The following is a 25,292-nucleotide window of genomic DNA, read 5'->3' on the forward strand; positions in this document are numbered from 1 at the left end:
AACAATAGATGTCATGTGACCAGATGAACAATAGATGTCATGTGACCAGGTGAACAATAGATGTCATGTAACTAGATGAACAATAGATGTCATGTGACCAGATGAACAATAGATGTCATGTGACCAGATGAACAATAGATGTCACGTGACCAGATGAACAATAGATGTCATGTGACTAGATGAACAATAGATGTCATGTGACCAGATGAACAATAGATGTCATATGACCACATGACATCTATTGTTCTGTCCATCCTGGAGAGGGATCCTCCTCTTTTCTCTCCTGAAGGGTTCTTCCCTATTTTTTCCCGTGAAGGGTTAGTTGGGAGTTGTTCCTGATCCCATGTGAGGTCAAAGTTCAAAGGTCAGGGATGTCTGTGGACAGATTGTAAAGCCCTCAGATCAATTTATTATTTGTGAAAATGGGCTCTACAAATAAACTGAATTGAATTTATGTGTAGATATATGTGTGTATATAATATATACACGCCGACATATATATATATGTGTGTATGTATATGTAGGTATATATATATATACACACACGTGTATATACACACATATATATGTATATATTTATAATATATATATGTATATATTTGTGTGTATATAGGATCTGATGACATTCAATGCCCATGGTAAAAACAAGAAGACAAAATAGCGTAGAAGAAACCAGAAACAACAAGCTGCCCTGAACGCCGCACGGCCCGATCAGTGCTGCGTGTGACGTCGGACGTACGGCGCAGTGACGTCAGACGACGCGGCGCCCTCTGCTCGGCGGTGAGTTTAAAGAGTCGGGAGGAGGGCAGCAGGGAAAGTAGCTCTCGAACTACCGAACACGTTACCGGCTCGGTTTGACCCGGAGGAGATGCCGCAACACGGGTACGGTAAACACGGGGACGGGGGGTTTGGTAAACACGGGGACGGTAAACACGGGGACGGTAGTCCGGTGAGTACGAGCCGTGAGTCGCCATTGTAGACGGTTAGTTTACCGGAGCTAGCCCTGCCGCTCGATGCCGCGCTTTCACGCTCCCGGTGTCATGGCGGCAGGTGTGAGCATCTGGAGCTGAATCCATCGCATGAGGTGACGTTAGACGTGCTCGCGCTTCTTTAGCGTGTCGAGTTCGCGCGGTCCCGCGCCACGCAGCGTCAATATGGCGGCAGGAAGGCGGCGGTGGAGGGACGCCGCGAGGCCTCGTGTTGTAACGCGGGTTGCTCTCCTTCACCCAGCAGGCCTCTGCAGGACCTGCCCTGCCGCAGCCTGCAGGGCTCCGTGTCGTCTCGGGCCCAGAGGACCAGCAGGCGCAGGTCTAAAGGCCTCAGTGACGGCCTGGACGCGGAGGGCACCCCCACGGAGCTCATCCAGCAGCGGGCCCCGCTCCGCAAGCAGCCGCGGCTCGGCGGCAAGGAGAACGAGGGCGGCCTGTTCGTCCTCGCCCGGAGGTCCCGGAGGAGGAGGGAGTCCCCGTCATGTAGGAGGCCTCTTCGTCTCCTCCTTAGCGCCTCATTGAGCTCTTGCCTGGGCCTCTCACCCTCGCTGTCCTCGCTCTGACCCCCAGCAGACCTCTCATGGGACCAGCTGCCGGACGAGCTGCTGCTGCGGGTCCTCTCCTACGTCCCTCTGCAGGACCTCCTGCGGGTGTCCACCGCCTGCCAGCGCTGGCGGCGCTTAGCGTGAGTCCCTCGTTCAGGTTCTTAAAATAGATGTATTGTTTGTGTTCAGTGGGTAAAGCTGCAAGTGACTTTAGTGATGACCACATCATGTAACTGGCAGCTGTCCATGTGTCCTGACGCATGACGCGTGTCGTTTAATCGACCTATAATTAAAACGCTCATACTCTCCCATCCCAAGACGGTACGGTTAAGTTTCTGACTTTTGGCTGAGCGGTTTTCTGGCGTCTTGGTGAATTGAGTTCTTGCCTCCAGGTTTGATGAGTCTCTGTGGCACAGTGTGGATCTGGAGGGCTTGACCCACGCGGGTCCAGCCCTGCGCCAGGTGCTGAAGACCGGAGTCCGCATGCTGCGCTGCCCCCGCTCCTTCGTGGAAGAGCTGCAGTTCACCGGCACCGGGTGAGTCCAGCTCCTCCAGCGGGCTGTTCATGAAGGAACCGCCACCCAGAGGGTGTCTCTCCATCCTCTGACCAGAGCTGCATGGAGACCCTCACTGAGCCCCACCTTCCTCAAACAATGGAGACCCTCGCCGAGCCTCACTGCCGCGTTGCGTCATCAACCCTCGCTGTAGTTGGACCCTCATGCCCCGCGGGGGTCTCCTCTGCATGTGTTGGGCTTGTTCTTGTAACACGTTGGCGGTTCCTCCGTGTTTCTGAGCCGCTCGGCTGCTAGAGGACCCCGGGCATTGAGTGTGTTGCGTGTGTGTTGTGCAGCCCTCTGCAGCTCGTGGTCGTGGACCTGTCCAGCGCCGTCATCCCCACCTCGTCTCTGGAGAGCATCCTGTGTCGCTGCCGGCAGCTGGAGTACCTGAGCCTGGAGGGTCTGCAGCTCTCGGACGCCGTCCTCAGGTGAGTTATGAACACATGAAAACATCATCATCATACCTGCAAACTTGTCACCTTTCGGTGAAATTCACCGTTTTGAACTCAAAATAGGTCATCCACGTGAATCGTGGAGATCCGAAGAGTTTTTGTTTTTTGGGGGGGGGTCACCTGGCCCGCTGCCGTTGAGATTGCAGTGAGACGCGGAGAAAAGTGTGAAGTGGTGCTCTTCGCAATAAAACATCTTTGATGGACGTGTCGCGTCTCGGCCAATCAGCGTTCAGATGTCCACAGCGTTTGGGAAGTTAGGTTAGCTTGAATATTAGTCCGCTACATCTGCTGCTGTCACGCTGCACGGTGTAGCGATGCTAACAAAGTACCCGTACGTTAAACACGATGTGATTTAGCATATGTTTAGTATCGATACTTCATTAAGAGAGCGATCAGAGCGCACGCGCTGCTCCGTGTCGAGCTGTCTGCGCACACTGCGCTGCGCAGCTCACAGCCAGAGAAGAGGCGGAGCTTAGAGACCGACTTCGGCTTAAAAAATAAAAAGATGCCAGAAGTGAAATGTTTCAGTCTGTAAAGTTGTGTAACTCTCCAGCTGCTCATCCTGATGAACTGTGGATCATCTGGTCAGAGACTAACGGCCTCATAGTGATCATCAATGCTATGATGGAACCATGTAGTTTCATTCATATCTGGCTGTATTAATACTCATATTACTGCCATTTGTTAAGTGTTGAAAAAGTTTGTAAAAAGTGAACCAAACAGATGTTTTATTTATTACTATTATAGATAAATATACCAGTCTCGTAATTATGGTACCATATTGTTTTTATGGTATTGTATTGAATTCTGGTATCGGGTGTCATGATATTTATGGCAGGTATGTAATATGTATAGAAGTTATAATGTGAGTATCGTGACAAACAGGTAGAGACAGAACAGATTCAGGGACAAGTCCATGAGGACTGTTCAGGCAAAACAAAAGGAAGTTGGTTCATGAATGACTTTAACTATATTATATATAATGACAATGTATATTTGTTATTACTATCATTATAGGGCTGAGTCAGAGCGGAGGACCTTTTGTTCTTACTGTTTATTATCATTATTTAGATTTGTGGTCAGAACAATAAAATGACTGTAGTTGTGGTTCTAAAAGCTTTGAGGCTTCAAACAAGGTGGATGTGGTGACAAAAAAAAAGTCACCCCCCCGTTGTCACCTTTTTCACCCCTCATGAGTTTGCAGGTATGCATCATGCGTATTTCTGTAGATCTCGTATCGATGGAGCAGATGGACTAACCCTCATGTGCTCATTGGAGATGGACTAACCCTCATGTGCTCATTGGAGATGGACTAACCCTCATGGAGATGGACTAACCCTCATGTGCTCATTGGAGATGGACTAACCCTCATGTGCTCATTGGAGATGGACTAACCCTCATGGAGATGGACTAACCCTCATGTGCTCATTGGAGATGGACTAACCCTCATGTGCTCATTGGAGATGGACTAACCCTCATGGAGATGGACTAACCCTCATGTGGTCATTGGAGATGGACTAACCCTCATGGAGATGGACTAACCCTCATGTGCTCATTGGAGATGGACTAACCCTCATGGAGATGGACTAACCCTCACATGCTCATTGGAGATGGACTAACCCTCATGTGCTCATTGGAGATGGACTAACCCTCATGGAGATGGACTAACCCTTATGTGGTCATTGGAGATGGACTAACCCTCATGAAGATGGACTAACCCTCATGTGCTCATTGGAGATGGACTAACCCTCATGTGCTCATGGAGATGGACTAACCCTCATGTGCTCATTGGAGATGGACTAACCCTCATGGAGATGGACTAACCCTCATGTGCTCATTGGAGATGGACTAACCCTCATGTGCTCATTGGAGATGGACTAACCCTCATGGAGATGGACTAACCCTCATGTGCTCATTGGAGATGGACTAACCCTCATGTGCTCATTGGAGATGGACTAACCCTCATGGAGATGGACTAACCCTCATGTGCTCATGGAGATGGACTAACCCTCATGTGCTCATTGGAGATGGACAAACCCTCATGGAGATGGACTAACCCTCATGTGCTCATGGAGATGGACTAACCCTCATGTGCTCATGGAGATGGACTAACCCTCATGTGCTCATTGGAGATGGACAAACCCTCATGGAGATGGACTAACCCTCATGTGCTCATGGAGATGGACTAACCCTCATGGAGATGGACTAACCCTCATGTGCTCATTGGAGATGGACTAACCCTCATGGAGATGGACTAACCCTTATGGAGATGGACTAACCCTCATGTGCTCATTGGAGATGGACTAACCCTCATGGAGATGGACTAACCCTCATGGAGATGGACTAACCCTTATGGAGATGGACTAACCCTCATGGAGATGGACTAACCCTCATGTGCTCATGGAGATGGACTAACCCTCATGTGCTCATGGAGATGGACTAACCCTCATGTGCTCATTGGAGATGGACTAACCCTCATGGAGATGGACTAACCCTCATGTGCTCATGGAGATGGACTAACCCTCATGTGCTCATTGGAGATGGACTAACCCTCATGGAGATGGACTAACCCTCATGTGCTCATGGAGATGGACTAACCCTCATGTGCTCATTGGAGATGGACTAACCCTCATGGAGATGGACTAACCCTCATGTGCTCATTGGAGATGGACTAACCCTCATGGAGATGGACTAACCCTCATGGAGATGGACTAACCCTCATGTGCTCATTGGAGATGGACTAACCCTCATGGAGATGGACTAACCCTCATGTGCTCATTGGAGATGGACTAACCCCTCATGGAGATGGACTAACCCTCATGTGTTCATGTGCTCTCCTCAGATCTCTTTCTCTGAACCCTGACCTGCTGCAGCTCAACCTGAGCGGCTGCTCCGGCTTCTCAGCTCCGGCTCTGGCTGAGCTGCTCCAGAGCTGCTCCAGGTGAGCTTCAGGCTTCATGTTCTCCACCCTCCAGCTCTGCACTCCCTAATGTGTGTGTGTGTGTTTCAGCATCCAGCAGTTGAACATCGCGTGGTGTGACTTCAGCAATGCTCACGTGAAGAGTGTTGTTGACGGTGTGAGCGCTCGTGTGACTCACCTGAACCTCAGCGGCTACAGAGAGAACCTCACGCTGGACGGTGAGCGCACTATACTCCATCACCACAGGGGGCGCATGTTCAGGGAAGAGTGCCGCTTCAGTCACACACTGTGTACCTGCTTCAGTCACACAGTGTGTACCTGCTTCAGTCACACTGTGTACCTGCTTCAGTCACACTGTGTACCTGCTTCAGTCACACTGTGTACCTGCTTCAGTCACACTGTGTACCTGCTTCAGTCACACTGTGTACCTGCTTCAGTCACACTGTGTACCTGCTTCAGTCACACACTGTGTACCTGCTTCAGTCACACACTGTACCTGCTTCAGACACACTGTGTACCTGCTTCAGTCACACACTGTGTACCTGCTTCAGTCACACACTGTGTACCTGCTTCAGTCACACACTGTGTACCTGCTTCAGTCACACACGTTCTTTCAGGTGACTTTGATTGTTCACTCTGAAGTGATGTAAGAACTGGATCAGCTCTGACCTCTGACCCCGGAGCCTCCTGTCCTTCGGTCCCTGAGCGTCCTTTGTCTTCCAGATGTGAAGGTGCTGGTGACCCGATGTCCCCACATTGAAACCCTTGACTTGAGGTGAGATGATCCTGATAGATTTGCTGTAAGTGGTGATGTCTGTGGGGCCTGGTGGTCTCTCGGGGTGAAATTGTTTTTAGACTTTTTCTTTGCCTTTTTTTAAACTCTGAATTACAGCGCAAAATACTATTTCAGTCAGTGTATCTTGACTCACGCATACTTTATCATTTAGTGAATTCTGTTCCAAACTTTAATTAATTGCATACGTGGAGGTGATGCAGAGACGTTGGCGCTGTGAGGATGAGCTCAAAGCATCGCCGTCACTTTAAGGAAATGGTCACGTGTGTTCAGTGACGGCACGCTGCGGATGTGTTCTCGTGTGTTGGCGTTAGGGCTGCAACAACAAATCGATTATTAAAATAGTTGGCAACGAATTTAATTATCGATTCGTTGTGTCGCTCGATTATGACGGTGCTCAATAAGCCACGGAGTATAAACAAAGTTGAGCGCAGAGCGGCGGAGAGACGGAACGCTGCGTTGTGAGAGCCAATCAGCGCTGAGCTGCTCCTCTGTTGATGAATCTAATTGGCTGCTGCTGCTCACGTGGCGCTGGATGCGGAAGTCATTCACGTAGTCGGAGACATTCACCGAGCTAAGTGCGCCTCCGGGTGACGTTATGAACCCAGACACCAGGGCGCTACGACGTGTGGCATTTCCACAAGAAGTAGAACGTAGACAAAGTGGTTATTTATTCCGTGGCGGAAAATATTTTGCAACGGAGATAAGCCCCGCCCCCTCACCGACACCTATGACGCATGACCACAAACAGTCGGCTGAGTAAACTCAGGAGAGTAAAGCTGTCAGTCTGTTTGTGACGGTTCATCCACATGACCAGTGAACAGGTTCATCCACATGGTGACGAATGAACAGGTTCATCCACATGACCAATGAACAGGTTCATCCACATGACCAATGAACAGGTTCATCCTCATGACCAATGAACAGGTTCATCCTCATGACCAATGAACAGGTTCATCCTCATGACCAATGAACAGGTTCATCCTCATGACCAGTGAACAGGTTCATCCACATGGTGACGAATGAACAGGTTCATCCTCATGACCCATGAACAGGTTCATCCTCATGACCCATGAACAGGGTTCATCACCATGGTGACCAGTGGATCTCCAGGACGTTAAACCAAATTTCCATGATTAAACATGTTGTGAAAACTCTGTGTACATGAACAAGTGGGAAGATGTAGTACGTAAACTAATAATGAGAATTCCAAAGCATACTGTATAAATTAACATTTAATTATAACACGTTTGCATTACTTTTCCAAAAATGGTGGGATTTTATTTTTTTCAATTACTTTTCTAGGCCTGCTAATAGCATTTAAAAACTCCATGACTTTTCCAGGTTCTCTATGACCGTACGAACCCTGTTTTGAATAAAGGGTTGAAAATTAGTTTTTATTTTTTATTATCCGATTAATGGGAAAAATAATCAACAGATTAATCGATATCAAAATAATCGTTAGTTGCAGCCCTCGTGTTCTCTTGCGTCATGTGTTGGTCACGTGTGTCCAGTGACAGCACGCTGCTGATGTGTTGGCGTGTTCTCTTGCGTCATGTGTTGGTCACGTGTGTCCAGTGACAGCACGCTGCTGATGGCCGACAGCCTCCCGGTGCTCCGGCAGCTGAAGGCTCTGCTGCATCTCTCCCTGAGTCGCTGCTATCACATCCACCTGGCGGCGCTGACGTGAGTTCCCCCTCCGGCCCGGTTCTGGTTCTGTTGACTGGAAGCTGACCCGCTTGTTTGCAGAGACTTGGAGAAGACGCTGCCCGCGCTCGGCCTGCTGGACGTGTTCGGCATCGTGAGCGGAAGCCACCTGTCGTCTCTGAAGAAGGAGATGCCTCGCGTGGGCATCAACTCCCGGCCCTTCTCCGGCATCGCCCGGCCCACGCCGGCCTCCAGGCCCGGCTGCTGCGTCATGTGGAACAGGAAGTGTCGCCTGAGGGTCCGGCTGTAACGCCATGGGCCACTTCCTGGACAATAAAGACCTCATTAAGGAGGTCAGAGTTGGATCGGGACTTCTTGTTGGAATGTGTTCACCAACATTTAAATGGAGCTCTTTTAGTTTGTAATGTGTTAATATAAAAATCTGTAAGGGAAAGATGGTAACGACTCATTGGCAGTTGCAAGATGTGTCAATATTTGTGTCTGTTGATTCCTGAAGGATTTTAATGATTCTGCTGAAGAACCGAGACCCGCCCAGCAGGCCGAGTTCCTGTATGCAGGTTGTTGTGATGAGCTCATCGTCACTGTGTGTGTGTCAAAGGAAAGACCTCCACCGATGAATGCTGCGCCCTGATCTCGGGTCAGCAGGAAGCTTCGTTTCCATGTTCAGGAGCATCACGTGGTGCCGGTCAGTCCTGTGGATGAATAAAGGTGGTGTTCCCAGAATGCCTTGCATCAAGACCTGCCCCTGATTGGCACCAGTATGTGACATCATCCTCAAGACTCAGCAGTATGTCATGTGTAGATTATGTTATGATGACTCCAGCAGTAGGCAGGCCGAAGGGTTTTAATTACTATCCAGTTATTTCATCAATTTACACATTTTGAATATTAGATTTTATGGAAAAATAAAATGTTGATTATTATAAATCGTGAATGGACTATTTGTTTAATTACATGTCATTCATACACTGATGGGTGGAGCTACCATGTAAGGTAACACCTGGTGGGAGGAGCTACCATGTAAGGTAACACCTGGTGTGAGGAGCTACTGGGTGAAGTACCACCTGATGGGAGGAGCTACCATGTAAGTTAACATATGGTGGGAGGAGCTACCATGTAAGTTAACACCTGGTGGGAGGAGCTACCATGTAAATTAACATCTGGTGGGAGGAGCTACAATGTAAGTTAACACCTGGTGGGAGGAGCTACCATGTAAGCTAACATCTGGTGGGAGGAGCTACCATGTGAGGTACCACCTGATGGGATGAGGTACCACCTTGTGGGAGGAGCTACCATATAAGGCAGCACCTGATGGGAGGAGCTACCATGTAAGATACACCTTGGCTGATCCTCTGAAGGAATTTATGAACATATTTAGCAGCAGCATTCATTACTAGAACTACATTAATTTCTAGGTGGTCAGAGAAAAGTAAATGTTTCTTCATTCAAATGAATAAACAGGTTCTACCACTGAGCCACAGTCAACCCCTCCAAGAATATACCCCATATATATGTATTCAGATACGTGTGTGTGTGTGTATATATATGTTTGTATTTCATTCATAATATTGTTGTGTTTAAAATGACAATTGTCATAAAGTTATGATGGGATACACTCCAGTCCATTAGGTGGCGACATGCACCTTAAACGTTGGTTTGTAGTCAGCCAATAAACAAAAGAAGAAGAAAACCCCGGAAGTCTCGGAGCATGCGCAATACGTAGCAGGAAACGGAGCAGACTCGAATCAGAGATGCAGCGAGAAAAAAGCAGCAACGCCGGCGCGGCCGAGAAGTCAGAATATGTCGATTTACAGTTTCAATCTTAAAGCAAAAGTCTTTTAATTAATGAAACTAATGTGGTTCTTGTTCCATGTAGATGGTTTTCTAACAATAATGCTTTAATATGAAATATGTACTTTCAGGCCCGACCGGGAGGCCGCCATAATGTCCAAATACTACGATGGAGTTGAATTTCCTTTCTGTGACGAGTTTTCCAAATATGAAAAAATGGCAAAAATAGGACAAGGAACCTTTGGGTGAGTCTTCCACGAACACCGGTTGTGTGTTTGAGCCACGGACCGGGGAGAAGCTCCGGTGTGACGGGTTAACGGGCGACTTTCGGCCGAATGGGGAAGCTTGTTTGATTGTTTGATTGTTTGATTCCTCAATTCAATGTCAAACCTTTTCGTCTCCAGTCTGGTCAAAAGAAACCGGACTTAACGGGACCGGGTCCGTTGAGGGAAAGAGTTTAAAACGTCGCTCGTTGTTTAGCGTGTGTTGAAACCGGAAGTGGGCCAATTGCACTTCCTTTGAAATAAAGTTGGAGGGATACAATTAAATAACACAGTGAAGGGAGAGGGCTACGTACCTGTAGCTAGCTGGTTACAGGTAACACGACGTACCTGTAGCTAGCTGGTTACAGGTAACACGACGTACCTGTAGCTAGCTGGTTACAGGTAACGCTACGTACCTGTAGCTAGCTGGTTACAGGTAACACGACGTACCTGTAGCTAGCTGGTTACAGGTAACACGACGTACCTGTAGCTAGCTGGTTACAGGTAACACGACGTACCTGTAGCTAGCTGGTTACAGGTAACACGACGCACCTGTAGCTGGCTGGTTACAGGTAACACGACGCACCTGTAGCTGGCTGGTTACAGGTAACGCACGTACCTGTAGCTGGCTGGTTACAGGTAACGCCACGCACCTGTAGCTGGCTGGTTACAGGTAACACGTGCCTGTAGCTGGCTGGTTGCAGGTAACTACGCACCTGTAGCTGGCTGGTTACAGGTAACACGGCGCACCTGTAGCTGGCTGGTTACAGGTAACGCGACGCACCTGTAGCCAGCTGGTTACAGGTAACACGACGCACCTGTAGCTGGCTGGTTACAGGTAACACGGCGCACCTGTAGCTGGCTGGTTACAGGTAACGCCACGCACCTGTAGCCAGCTGGTTACAGGTAACACGACGCACCTGTAGCTGGCTGGTTACAGGTAACACGCGTGCCTGTAGCTGGCTGGTTACAGGTAACACGGCGTGCCTGTAGCCAGCTGGTTACAGGTAACACGGCGTACCTGTAGCTGGCTGGTTACAGGTAACACGACGTGCCTGTAGCTGGCTGGTTACAGGTAACACGCACGTGCCTGTAGCTGGCTGGTTACAGGTAACACGCGTGCCTGTAGCTGGCTGGTTACAGGTAACCACGCACCTGTAGCCAGCTGGTTACAGGTAACACCACGCACCTGTAGCTGGCTGGTTACAGGTAACACGCACCTGTAGCTGGCTGGTTACAGGTAACACGCACCTGTAGCCAGCTGGTTACAGGTAACACGCGTGCCTGTAGCTGGCTGGTTACAGGTAACACGGCGCACCTGTAGCTGGCTGGTTACAGGTAACACGCACCTGTAGCTGGCTGGTTACAGGTAACGCACGCACTGTAGCTGGCTGGTTACAGGTAACACCACGCACCTGTAGCTGGCTGGTTACAGGTAACGCACGCACCTGTAGCCAGCTGGTTACAGGTAACACGACGCACCTGTAGCTGGCTGGTTACAGGTAACACGACGCACCTGTAGCTGGCTGGTTACAGGTAACACACGCACCTGTAGCTGGCTGGTTACAGGTAACACGACGCACCTGTAGCTGGCTGGTTACAGGTAACACGGCGCACCTGTAGCTGGCTGGTTACAGGTAACACGACGTACCTGTAGCTGGCTGGTTACAGGTAACACGGCGCACCTGTAGCTGGCTGGTTACAGGTAACACGGCGCACCTGTAGCCAGCTGGTTACAGGTAACACGACGCACCTGTAGCTGGCTGGTTACAGGTAACACGACGCACCTGTAGCTGGCTGGTTACAGGTAACACGCACCTGTAGCTGGCTGGTTACAGGTAACACGGCGCACCTGTAGCTGGCTGGTTACAGGTAACACGACGCCTGTAGCTGGCTGGTTACAGGTAACACGACGCACCTGTAGCTGGCTGGTTACAGGTAACGCGACGCCTGTAGCTGGCTGGTTACAGGTAACACGGCGCACCTGTAGCCAGCTGGTTACAGGTAACCACGCACCTGTAGCTGGCTGGTTACAGGTAACACGACGCACCTGTAGCTGGCTGGTTACAGGTAACACGCGCACCTGTAGCTGGCTGGTTACAGGTAACACGGCGCACCTGTAGCTGGCTGGTTACAGGTAACACGACGCACCTGTAGCTGGCTGGTTACAGGTAACACGACGCACCTGTAGCTGGCTGGTTACAGGTAACCACGCACCTGTAGCCAGCTGGTTACAGGTAACACGACGCACCTGTAGCTGGCTGGTTACAGGTAACACGACGCACCTGTAGCTGGCTGGTTACAGGTAACACGACGCACCTGTAGCTGGCTGGTTACAGGTAACACGCGTACCTGTAGCTGGCTGGTTACAGGTAACACGACGCACCTGTAGCTGGCTGGTTACAGGTAACACGGCGCACCTGTAGCTGGCTGGTTACAGGTAACACGACGCACCTGTAGCTAGCTGGTTACAGGTAACACGACGTACCTGTAGCTAGCTGGTTACAGGTAACACGACGTACCTGTAGCTAGCTGGTTACAGGTAACACGACGTACCTGTAGCTAGCTGGTTACAGGTAACACGACGTACCTGTAGCTAGCTGGTTACGTAACACGGTATGCACCTGTAGCTAGCTGGTTACAGGTAACTCGACGTTGTGCACATGTTTCATGACTTCCCAAATCACTGTAAAACTAAGACGTGTGCACAATTGTAAGGGAAAATGTGTTATAATTCAAATGATTAACTTTTATAATAAAGATTTAAGTGAAAATGATTGTTAGCACTTATGTTATAAATATTATCTTCATCTTGTTTGGAGTTGAACTTGTTTAGCTTTTAAACTGATGTTTGTAAGTGAAAGTGTTTCATTCGTGTTCATCTCCACAGGGAGGTGTTCAAAGCCAAGCACCGGCAGACGGGCAAGAAGGTGGCCCTGAAGAAAGTGTTGTCATGTGAACTAGCTCCTCTGTCATGTGAACTAGCTCCCTCTGTCATGTGAACTAGCTCCCTCTGTCATGTGAACTAGCTCCCTCTGTCATGTGAACTAGCTCCCTCTGTCATGTGAACTAGCTCCCTCTGTCATGTGAACTAGCTCCCTCTGTCATGTGAACTAGCTCCCTCTGTCATGTGAACTAGCTCCCTGTGTCATGTGAACTAGCTCCCTGTGTCATGTGAACTAGCTCCCTCTGTCATGTGAACTAGCTCCCTGTGTCATGTGAACTAGCTCCCTCTGTCATGTGAACTAGCTCCCTGTGTCATGTGAACTAGCTCCCTGTGTCATGTGAACTAGCTCCCTCTGTCATGTGAACTAGCTCCCTGTGTCATGTGAACTAGCTCCCTCTGTGTCATGTGAACTAGCTCCCTCTGTCATGTGAACTAGCTCCCTGTGTCATGTGAACTAGCTCCCTGTGTCATGTGAACTAGCTCCCTGTGTCATGTGAACTAGCTCCCTCTGTCATGTGAACTAGCTCCCTCTGTGTCATGTGAACTAGCTCCCTGTGTCATGTGAACTAGCTCCCTCTGTCATGTGAACTAGCTCCCTGTGTCATGTGAACTAGCTCCCTCTGTGTCATGTGAACTAGCTCCCTCTGTCATGTGAACTAGCTCCCTGTGTCATGTGAACTAGCTCCCTCTGTCATGTGAACTAGCTCCCTCTGTCATGTGAACTAGCTCCCTGTGTCATGTGAACTAGCTCCCTCTGTCATGTGAACTAGCACTCTGTGTCATGTGAACTAGCTCCCTGTGTCATGTGAACCAGCTCTCTCTGTCATGTGAACTAGCTCCTGTGTCATGTGAACTAGCTCCCTCTGTGTCATGTGAACTAGCTCCCTGTGTCATGTGAACTAGCTCTGTGTCATGTGAACTAGCTCCCTCTGTGTCATGTGAACTAGCTCCCTCTGTCATGTGAACTAGCTCCCTCTGTCATGTGAACTAGCTCCCTGTGTCATGTGAACTAGCTCCCTGTGTCATGTGAACTAGCTCCCTCTGTCATGTGAACTAGCTCCCTCTGTCATGTGAACTAGCTCCCTCTGTCATGTGAACTAGCTCCCTGTGTCATGTGAACTAGCTCCCTCTGTCATGTGAACTAGCTCCCTGTGTCATGTGAACTAGCTCCCTCTGTCATGTGAACTAGCTCCCTGTGTCATGTGAACTAGCTCCCTCTGTCATGTGAACTAGCTCCCTCTGTCATGTGAACTAGCTCCCTGTGTCATGTGAACTAGCTCCCTCTGTCATGTGAACTAGCTCCCTCTGTCATGTGAACTAGCTCCCTGTGTCATGTGAACTAGCTCCCTCTGTCATGTGAACTAGCTCCCTGTGTCATGTGAACTAGCTCCCTCTGTCATGTGAACTAGCTCCCTGTGTCATGTGAACTAGCTCCCTCTGTCATGTGAACTAGCTCCCTGTGTCATGTGAACTAGCTCCCTGTGTCATGTGAACTAGCTCCCTCTGTCATGTGAACTAGCTCCCTCTGTCATGTGAACTAGCTCCCTGTCATGTGAACTAGCTCCCTCTGTCATGTGAACTAGCTCCCTGTGTCATGTGAACTAGCTCCCTCTGTCATGTGAACTAGCTCCCTGTGTCATGTGAACTAGCTCCCTCTGTCATGTGAACTAGCTCCCTCTGTGTCATGTGAACTAGCTCCCTCTGTCATGTGAACTAGCTCCCTCTGTGTCATGTGAACTAGCTCCCTCTGTCATGTGAACTAGCTCCCTCTGTCATGTGAACTAGCTCCCTCTGTCATGTGAACTAGCTCCCTGTGTCATGTGAACTAGCTCCCTGTGTCATGTGAACTAGCTCCTCTGTCATGTGAACTAGCTCCCTGTGTCATGTGAACTAGCTCCCTCTGTCATGTGAACTAGCTCCTGTGTCATGTGAACTAGCTCCCTCTGTCATGTGAACTAGCTCCCTCTGTCATGTGAACTAGCTCCCTGTGTCATGTGAACTAGCTCCCTCTGTCATGTGAACTAGCTCCCTCTGTGTCATGTGAACTAGCTCTGTGTCATGTGAACTAGCTCTGTGTCATGTGAACTAGCTCCCTCTGTCATGTGAACTAGCTCCCTCTGTCATGTGAACTAGCTCCCTGTGTCATGTGAACTAGCTCCCTCTGTGTCATGTGAACTAGCTCCTCTGTGTCATGTGAACTAGCTCCCTCTGTGTCATGTGAACTAGCTCCCTCTGTGTCATGTGAACTAGCTCCCTCTGTGTCATGTGAACTAGCTCCCTCTGTCATGTGAACTAGCTCCCTCTGTGTCATGTGAACTAGCTCCCTCTGTCATGTGAACTAGCTCCCTCTGTCATGTGAACTAGCTCCCTCTGTGTCATGTGAACTAGCTCCCTCTGTCATGTGAACTAGCTCCCTGTGTCATGTGAACTAGCTCCTCTGTGTCATGTGAACTAGCTCCCTCTGTGTCATGTGAACTAGCTCCCTCTGTGTCATGTGAACTAGCTCCCTCTGTGTCATGTGAACTAGCTCTCTGTGTCATGTGAACTAGCTCTCTGTGTCATGTGAACTAGCTCCCTCTGTCATGTGAACTAGCTCCTCTGTGTCATGTGAACTAGCTCCTCTGTGTCATGTGAACTAGCTCCCTGTGTCATGTGAACTAGCTCCCTCTGTGTCATGTGAACTAGCTCCCTCTGTCATGTGAACTAGCTCCCTCTGTGTCATGTGAACTAGCTCCCTCTGTGTCATGTGAACTAGCTCTCTGTGTCATGTGAACTAGCTCCCTCTGTGTCATGTGAACTAGCTCCCTCTGTCATGTGAACTAGCTCCCTCTGTCATGTGAACTAGCTCCCTCTGTGTCATGTGAACTAGCTCCCTCTGTGTCATGTGAACTAGCTCCCTCTGTGTCATGTGAACTAGCTCCCTGTGTCATGTGAACTAGCTCCCTGTGTCATGTGAACTAGCTCCCTCTGTGTCATGTGAACTAGCTCCCTCTGTGTCATGTGAACTAGCTCCCTCTGTCATGTGAACTAGCTCCCTCTGTGTCATGTGAACTAGCTCCCTCTGTGTCATGTGAACTAGCTCCCTCTGTATCATGTGAACTAGCTCCCTCTGTCATGTGAACTAGCTCCCTGTGTCATGTGAACTAGCTCCCTCTGTGTCATGTGAACTAGCTCCCTCTGTGTCATGTGAACTAGCTCCCTGTGTCATGTGAACTAGCTCTCTCTGTGTCATGTGAACTAGCTCCCTCTGTGTCATGTGAACTAGCTCCCTCTGTGTCATGTGAACTAGCTCTCTGTGTCATGTGAACTAGCTCCCTCTGTGTCATGTGAACTAGCTCCCTCTGTGTCATGTGAACTAGCTCTCTGTGTCATGTGAACTAGCTCCCTCTGTGTCATGTGAACTAGCTCCCTCTGTCATGTGAACTAGCTCCCTGTGTCATGTGAACTAGCTCTCTGTGTCATGTGAACTAGCTCCCTCTGTCATGTGAACTAGCTCCCTGTGTCATGTGAACTAGCTCCCTGTGTCATGTGAACTAGCTCCCTCTGTATCATGTGAACTAGCTCCCTCTGTGTCATGTGAACTAGCTCCCTCTGTGTCATGTGAACTAGCTCCCTCTGTGTCATGTGAACTAGCTCCCTCTGTGTCATGTGAACTAGCTCCCTCTGTGTCATGTGAACTAGCTCTCTGTGTCATGTGAACTAGCTCTCTGTGTCATGTGAACTAGCTCCCTCTGTGTCATGTGAACTAGCTCCCTCTGTCATGTGAACTAGCTCCCTGTGTCATGTGAACTAGCTCCCTCTGTGTCATGTGAACTAGCTCCCTCTGTGTCATGTGAACTAGCTCCCTCTGTGTCATGTGAACTAGCTCCCTCTGTGTCATGTGAACTAGCTCCCTCTGTGTCATGTGTGAACTAGCTCCCTGTGTCATGTGAACTAGCTCCCTCTGTATCATGTGAACTAGCTCCCTCTGTGTCATGTGTGAACTAGCTCCCTCTGTATCATGTGAACTAGCTCCCTCTGTATCATGTGAACTAGCTCCCTCTGTATCATGTGAACTAGCTCCCTCTGTGTCATGTGAACTAGCTCCCTCTGTATCATGTGAACTAGCTCCCTGTGTCATGTGAACTAGCTCTCTCTGTGTCATGTGAACTAGCTCCCTCTGTGTCATGTGAACTAGCTCCTCTGTGTCATGTGAACTAGCTCCTCTGTGTCATGTGAACTAGCTCCTCTGTCATGTGAACTAGCTCCCTCTGTGTCATGTGAACTAGCTCCCTGTGTCATGTGAACTAGCTCCCTCTGTCATGTGAACTAGCTCCCTGTATCATGTGAACTAGCTCCCTCTGTCATGTGAACTAGCTCCCTCTGTGTCATGTGAACTAGCTCCCTCTGTGTCATGTGAACTAGCTCCCTGTGTCATGTGAACTAGCTCCCTCTGTATCATGTGAACTAGCTCCCTCTGTGTCATGTGAACTAGCTCCCTCTGTGTCATGTGAACTAGCTCCCTCTGTGTCATGTGTGAACTAGCTCCCTCTGTGTCATGTGAACTAGCTCCCTCTGTGTCATGTGAACTAGCTCCCTCTGTGTCATGTGAACTAGCTCCCTGTGTCATGTGTGAACTAGCTCCCTCTGTGTCATGTGAACTAGCTCCCTCTGTGTCATGTGAACTAGCTCCCTCTGTGTCATGTGAACTAGCTCCCTCTGTATCATGTGAACTAGCTCTCTGTGTCATGTGAACTAGCTCTCTGTGTCATGTGAACTAGCTCCCTCTGTGTCATGTGAACTAGCTCCCTCTGTCATGTGTGAACTAGCTCCCTCTGTATCATGTGAACTAGCTCCCTCTGTGTCATGTGAACTAGCTCCCTCTGTGTCATGTGAACTAGCTCCCTCTGTGTCATGTGAACTAGCTCCCTCTGTGTGTCATGTGAACTAGCTCCCTGTGTCATGTGTGAACTAGCTCCCTGTGTCATGTGAACTAGCTCCCTCTGTGTCATGTGAACTAGCTCCCTCTGTGTCATGTGAACTAGCTCTCTCTGTGTCATGTGAACTAGCTCCCTCTGTGTCATGTGAACTAGCTCCCTCTGTGTCATGTGAACTAGCTCCCTCTGTGTCATGTGTGAACTAGCTCCCTCTGTGTCATGTGAACTAGCTCCCTCTGTGTGTCATGTGAACTAGCTCCCTCTGTGTCATGTGAACTAGCTCCCTCTGTGTCATGTGTGAACTAGCTCCCTCTGTGTATTAACTGTTGATGTGGAGCTGGAGTCGTGCTGCTGCTGATGATGCTCTCCCCCCCGCTGGCCTCAGGAGGCCTAGTGTTGATGACCTGCTGGCCTCATTGAGGCTGTGTGATGATGATGCTCTCCCCCCCGCCGGCCTCAGGAGGCCTAGTGTTGATGACCCTAACCCTCATTGAGGCACCCCGTGTCCTCCAGGCGCTCAGAGGTTTACTCTGGCTCTCTGTTGCAGTTCCCCATCACGGCGCTCAGAGAGATCAAGATCCTGCAGCTGCTGAAACACGAGAACGTGGTCAACCTGATCGAGATCTGCAGAACCAAAGGTGAGTGTCAGGCCACAGGCCTTTGCTCTGTGCTTTACTTGTTGGTCGTCTGCCACACCTCCATGTGCTCCTCCTCTGTCTGTGGAGGTGGTTTCATTTAGGGCTGCAACAACGAATCGATAAAAATCGATTATTAAAATAGTTGGCAACGAATTTCATTATCGATTCGTTGTGTCGCGCGATTATTACGGCGCTCAATAAGTCAGAGTATAAACAAAGTTGAGTTGAGCGCAGAGCGGCGCAGGAGAAACAAGAGGGAGGGAGAGACGGAACGCTGCGTTGTGAGAGCCAATCAGCGCTGAGCTGCTCCTCTGTTGATGAATCTAATTGGCTGCTGCTGCTCACGTGGCGCTGGATGCGGAAGTCCTTCACGTCGTCGGAGACATTCACGGAGCTGAGTGCGCCTCCGGGTGACGTCATGAACCCAGACACCAGGGCGCTATATGTTACCACGTGTGTGGCATTTCCACAAGAGTATAACGTAGAAAACGTGGTTATTTATTCCGTGGCGGATAGCGGAAAATATTTTTCCACGGAGAAAGGCAACGGAGATAAGCCACGCCCCCACTCGCTGTGAGCGCTGCGCGCGCAGACACCATTTAACGGAGCAGCGCGTGCGCTCTGATCGCTCTTTTAATGAAGTATCGACACTAAAAATATGCTAAATCACATCGTTTTTAACGTACGGGTACTTTGTTAGTATCGCTACACCGTGCAGCGTGACAGCAGCAGATGTAGCGGACTAACATTCAAGCTAACCTAACTTCCCAAACGCTGTGGACATCTGAACGCTGATTGGCCGAGATGCGACACGTCCATCAAAGATGTTTTATTGTGAAGAAGAGCACCACTTCACATTTTTTCCGCGTCTCACTGCAATCTCAACGGCAGCGGGCCAGGTGAAAAAAATAATAAATCGGAACGCGTCTCTGATATTGTTCAGGGGGCGGGGCCACATGGGGACCACTGCTCAGGAGAGGAGAGCTGTCTGTTAGTGACTGTTCATCACCATGGTGACCAGTGAACAGGTTCATCCACATGCTGACCAGTGGGTCTCCAGGACCTTTCCATGACTTTAAACCACATTTCCATGATTAAACATTTTGTGAAAACTCTGTCTATACGTGACAAAGTGAGAAGATGTAGTATTTAAACTAACAATGAGAATTCCAAAGCATACCGTATATATACCGTGTAAATTAAAATGTGAATGAAACCAATTTGCATCACTTTTCCAAATATTTTGGGATTTTTTTTTCTTCAATTAATTTTCTAGGCCTGCGAATAGCCATTTAAAAATTACATGACTTTTCCAGGTTTTCCATGACCGTACGGACCCTGTTTTGAATAAAGGGTTGAAAATTAAAGTGTTTTTGTTTTTTTATCCGATTAATCGATAAAATAATCAACCGATTAATCGATTATCAAAATAATCGTTAGTTGCAGCCCTAGTTTCATTGTGTTCCCCTGTCATTGTTCTGGAAGCTACACAGTTCAACAGGTACAAAGGCAGCATCTACCTGGTGTTTGACTTCTGTGAGCATGACCTGGCCGGACTGCTGAGCAACGCCAATGTGAAGTTCACCCTCGCCGAGATCAAGAAGGTCATGCAGATGCTGCTCAACGGCTTGTACTACATCCACAGAAACAAGGTGAGAGCCACAGACTGACGTAGAGCCACAGACTGACGTAGAGCCACAGACTGACGTAGAGCCACAGACTGACGTAGAGCCACAGACTGACGTAGAGCCACACACTGACGTAGAGCCACACACTGACGAGAGCCACACACTGACGAGAGCCACAGACTGACGTAGAGCCACAGACTGACGTAGAGCCACAGACTGACGTAGAGCCACACACTGACGTAGAGCCACACACTGACGAAGAGCCACAGACTGACGTAGAGCCACAGACTGACGTAGAGCCACAGACTGACGTAGAGCCACAGACTGACGTAGAGCCACACACTGACGTAGAGCCACACACTGACGAAGAGCCACAGACTGATGTAGAGCCACAGACTGACGTAGAGCCACACACTGACGTAGAGCCACACACTGACGTAGAGCCACACACTGACGTAGAGCCACAGACTGACGTAGAGCCACAGACTGACGTAGAGCCACAGACTGACGTAGAGCCACAGACTGACGTAGAGCCACACACTGACGTAGAGCCACACACTGACGTAGAGCCACAGACTGACGTAGAGCCACACACTGACGTAGAGCCACAGACTGACGTAGAGCCACAGACTGACGTAGAGCCACAGACTGACGAGAGCCACAGACTGACGCAGAGCCACACACTGACGAGAGCCACAGACTGACGAGAGCCACAGACTGACGAGAGCCACACACTGACGTGAGAGCCACAGACTGACGAGAGCCACAGACTGACGAGAGCCACAGACTGACGTGAGAGCCACAGACTGACGTAGAGCCACAGACTGACGTAGAGCCACAGACTGACGTAGAGCCACAGACTGACGTAGAGCCACAGACTGACGTAGAGCCACAGACTGACGTAGAGCCACAGACTGACGTAGAGCCACACACTGACGTAGAGCCACACACTGACGTAGAGCCACACACTGACGTAGAGCCACACACTGATGAAGAGCCACAGACTGACGTAGAGCCACAGACTGACGTAGAGCCACACACTGACGCAGAGCCACAGACTGACGTAGAGCCGCACACTGACGTAGAGCCGCACACTGACGTAGAGCCACAGACTGACGTAGAGCCACATGTCTGCTCTGCTCCATGAGAACATTCAAAGGGCACAGATGCATCTTTGAGGCCCCGCCTCCATTCTGGTGAATGAAACTGTTGAGTCAAACTTCAGCCAGTGGACAGGTTGTGATGTCACCTGGGTGAGTTTAACCCTCCAAAAGATATTCATCCTCAAAGTGAAGTTCTCTTCTAGGCCAACCTGGAACTTTTCTTTGTGCTTCATCTTTATTTCCTCTTCAGCAGTAACATTTCTACGAGTATGTCCACATCTGAACCAACGCTCCCATATGATGAGGCCCACATTATTCACACGGCCTTGTTCTTCTGAGCAGAAAGCTCATTTTAAAAGGCTAATCAATAAATCCACTTTTCACCCGACATTGAAGCAGACGCTGCGCTGCCCCTCGAATTCACTTTCTTTGTTGTGGTTGCATCTTGTAACTCAAATGTCCTGAAATCTTCTTTTTGTATCTAATATTTGACACGCCTCAATATCTCAACCTGACTCAACGGCTCATCAGGAACATGTTTCTCTGTCTGCTGAGGATTGCGTGTCAAACACTCAGTTTCTCAGGGTTTTTCCTGGGTCAAAATGGGTCTTCGGTGCTCCCAAAAAATCTATTCATGCAGTCGGGCTGTTGAGTGAGTGATCAGCAGCTGGCCGCTCTATCAAGTCACGCACCTCACAGTTGCGTATTGATCAGACAAGAAGACACGCTTATCAACTCCAGTGTCTCCCCTCCCATTATAACAGGGGGAAATCTGACCCCCCCCCCCCATGGCCCCAACATGGCTAGCGGCACTAGTCCCGCCCCCCTGAAGCTCTAAACTTAGGGAAAACACTTGATCAAAACAGAACGAAGGTTCGGCTGTAGCCGACTTGAAACGTACGATTGAGAACATATTCGCTGACGTGCACGTGATGAACACTGTTTTTATTTTATTTTTTCATCGCGGACTTTTTTTTGCCTTAGGCGCTCGGGAAAACGGCTTAGGCGTGCGCCCAAATTTTCTCTATGCAGGAAAAACCCTGGTTTCTGTCACCATGTCAAATGTTTATCACCGTCACATGAAAGGTATTCAAACCCAGTTCAAATGATGACAAAATAAGAGTGTTTGATGGATTAAATGTGTATTCTCAGCTGCTTAGAGCTCGTGTTGGCAAGTGAAACGGCTCGAGGTCATCTCTCGTATCTCTTCTTCAAACTTTACCGTTTCCTTTCTCCTGAAACTCGTTTCTACTGAGCGGAGCGTGAACGCGACGCCGGTCCACGTGACTCCTGCTTTATGGGAGCGTGACCAGGCCTCACACCACTAGAGCACATGTAGTGACCTGAACACGGGGTCATATGGAGAGCTGGTGCTGATCCAGCCGAGGGGAACCCCTCAAGATGAGACGGCTGCTGCTGGCTGCTGCTGCATGTCTCTGACCTCCTGCTGGTAGTTTTCTGTAAATGTCGGTTTCAGGGCCCCGGGTGTCGAGGTGCTGCCCCCCAGGCCCCGTGTTGTGCTTCCTGTTGCACCTTCTCCACCCCTCGTTGTCTGGTGGTGCTTGTCATGACGTTGCCATGTCTGGTCAGATCCTCCACAGAGACATGAAGGCAGCCAACGTGCTCATCACCAGAGACGGCGTCCTGAAGCTGGCCGACTTCGGTCTGGCCCGAGCTTTCAGTCTGGCTAAGAACAGCCAAGGGAACCGCTACACCAACCGCGTGGTGACGCTGTGGTACCGGCCTCCAGAGCTGCTGCTGGGTAAGAGGAGCGACATCACGTGACCTGGAGACCCACTGACTTCACATGATACACATCATGAAGTTGTTGTTGTTGTTCCCGGTAGGTGAGCGAGACTACGGCCCCCCCATTGACCTGTGGGGGGCCGGCTGCATCATGGCAGAAATGTGGACCAGAAGTCCCATAATGCAAGGCAACACTGAGCAGCATCAACTGACTCTCATCAGCCAGCTGTGTGGCTCCATCACCGCTGAGGTAAGATGAAGGAAGGTCAGCTGCTCTGAGCGGCTTCATGAACACCTGGCCTCTCCTCAGGTGTGGCCTGGCGTGGATAAGAAGTACGAGCTGTACCAGAAGATGGAGCTGCCGAAAGGCCAGAAGAGGAAGGTGAAGGACCGCCTCAAAGCTTACGTCAAGGACCCGTACGCCCTGGACCTGATCGACAAGCTGCTGGTCCTGGACCCGGCTCAGCGCATCGACAGCGACGACGCGCTCAACCACGATTTCTTCTGGTCCGACCCGATGCCGTCGGACCTGAAGAACATGCTCTCCACCCACAACACCTCCATGTTTGAATATCTGGCCCCACCCAGACGGAGAGGCCACATGCCACAGCAGCAGCCCAATCAGAACAGAAACCCAGCCACCACCAGCCAGACGGAGTTTGATCGAGTGTTTTAGGGCAAAGTTCTGGACCGGTTGACCAGGACTTCATTCAAGTGATGCAGCGCCCTCTGCTGGCCACGTTCCTGTTCCACGGCTCCGTCTCCTGGGCATGAGGAGACGGAGGTTTTAGTTTGGGCTCGTTTGAGAGGTTCTGTCTGTTTTCTTTCACACTTAATTATCATTCTTTAGTTTGAGAACCTCTGTAAAGGCAGAGCAGTATTTGAGGTTTTTATTTAAGTTAAAGGAAGAAACTTTTATTTAAACCATTTTACACACGTCCTACATCCATGGCCAAATGTAACATATCCAAAATAAAAAAGTTATTACTCAAATTTTCAATTTTGTGTGAAGTGAAATACAGAAAATGTAGCTTCCTGTGAGCTGGTGTTCCTGTGCAACAGGAAGTCATGGGACCGAGCAACCAGAGCGTGGTCCTCCAGACTGGATTCACAGGTCTGGTGATCCATGAAGAGGCACCGCCACCACCCACAGTTATAAATGTTATGTAACGCTATGCCGATGACACCCAACTGATCTTCTCGTTTCCACCGTCTGAAACACAGGTGGCAGAATCTCTGCCTGTCTGACTGACATCTCTCAGTGGAGGTCTGCTCACCACCTGAAGATCAACCCTGACAAGACCGAGCTACTATTCCTTCATGGGAAAGGCTCCCCCACCCATGACCTGACTACCACCTTCACCAGCTCTGAGTTGGCCCCGCCCCCGACTGCCAGGAACCTCGGGGTGACACTAGAGCAGCGGTCGCCAACCCGTCGATCGCGCTCGACCGGTCGATCTCGGACACGTTCCCTGTCGATCTCCAAAATAAAATCACAAACACATTGTTCCTCGTTCTCGAACATTTTCTGAAGTGTCTTCTGAAACGTTTTCTTCCTGACTGGAAGATCGACGTCAGAAAAGATCTCCGCCTGATTTTAATGAACGTCTGAAAGCGGGTTCTCTGACAGCCGTGTTGTCAGCTGTGCTCCCTGAAAGAGGGGAGCGTATAGTACAGGTGGGGCGCAGGGGAAATGCAGAAATACCTTTATTCATAACTTTACATATTACACAAGTTCAAAGTACAAGACATACAACTACGTCATCAATAAATAAATGTTGTAATGCCTGTACCTTAGTGTAAATGTTTACGTTACGGCATTAACAGGTTACACCTGCGCATGCTCGACAGCTGAGATTCTTGGCGACTTGCCAGGTCTTACCTCCGTGAGTTCGGCTTTTCTGCTGTTGTCCTTCAAAACAAAAGCTCAACATTAAGCTTTTTTTCTTGTCTGATGGAGCAATCTGGTTTACTTGAAAGTGATTGCAATTATATGTATTCTATTATTTGAAAAAGCTCAGAAGCAGGAGTCACAAATGGTGATTCTCATATTTATTATTATTATAATTATTTAAATCTGAGGATGTCTGTAGAGCTGATGTGAACGTATTCACCAACGGGCTGACTTCAAAACCAATCCCAGATGAAATAACTTTCATGAATACCACATTTGCCCCAAAAAACTCGTCAGTGAAGTTGAGAAAATCACCAAATCAAAGACCAGGAGCTGGATTACTGACAGCAGCTCACAGACGGCCTCAGACTGTCTGTCTGTGCTTATGAACTAACTACAAGCTCACAGACAGAGTTCAGTCACATGCATCACACTGACTGGA

At 49.5% G+C, this 25,292-nt stretch overlaps 2 protein-coding genes across 4 annotated transcripts; both read left to right on the forward strand.

The window, feature by feature from the left end:
- Window positions 1–774: 774 nt before the first annotated feature.
- On the forward strand, window positions 775–8,858 carry skp2 (S-phase kinase-associated protein 2, E3 ubiquitin protein ligase). 3 transcript variants are annotated; one of them, XM_056432263.1, is made up of 10 exons: window positions 775–882; window positions 1,231–1,472; window positions 1,560–1,674; window positions 1,927–2,070; window positions 2,385–2,519; window positions 5,386–5,484; window positions 5,554–5,681; window positions 6,187–6,238; window positions 7,835–7,942; window positions 8,006–8,858. In XM_056432263.1, exons 1-10 carry the CDS (start codon window positions 869–871, stop codon window positions 8,211–8,213), a joined length of 1,245 nt encoding a protein of 414 aa, XP_056288238.1. In that variant the 5' UTR covers window positions 775–868; the 3' UTR covers window positions 8,214–8,858. The 3 variants fall into 3 exon arrangements, with proteins under 3 accessions (XP_056288238.1, XP_056288240.1, XP_056288239.1); XM_056432265.1 differs by having other exon boundaries at window positions 1,234–1,472; XM_056432264.1 differs by having other exon boundaries at window positions 776–882; window positions 1,563–1,674.
- Window positions 8,859–9,657: 799 nt separating this feature from the next.
- cdk9 (cyclin-dependent kinase 9 (CDC2-related kinase)) lies at window positions 9,658–24,465 on the forward strand. Its single transcript, XM_056432812.1, has 8 exons — window positions 9,658–9,716; window positions 9,847–9,960; window positions 12,869–12,928; window positions 18,355–18,479; window positions 19,965–20,131; window positions 22,801–22,972; window positions 23,058–23,206; window positions 23,267–24,465. Exons 1-8 carry the CDS (start codon window positions 9,676–9,678, stop codon window positions 23,630–23,632), a joined length of 1,194 nt encoding a protein of 397 aa, XP_056288787.1. The 5' UTR covers window positions 9,658–9,675; the 3' UTR covers window positions 23,633–24,465.
- The last annotated feature ends 827 nt before the right edge of the window (window positions 24,466–25,292 follow it).

The sequence above is a fragment of the Pseudoliparis swirei genome, chromosome 15 (assembly GCF_029220125.1).
Source record: "Pseudoliparis swirei isolate HS2019 ecotype Mariana Trench chromosome 15, NWPU_hadal_v1, whole genome shotgun sequence".
NCBI classification, from domain to species: Eukaryota; Metazoa; Chordata; class Actinopteri; order Perciformes; family Liparidae; genus Pseudoliparis; species Pseudoliparis swirei.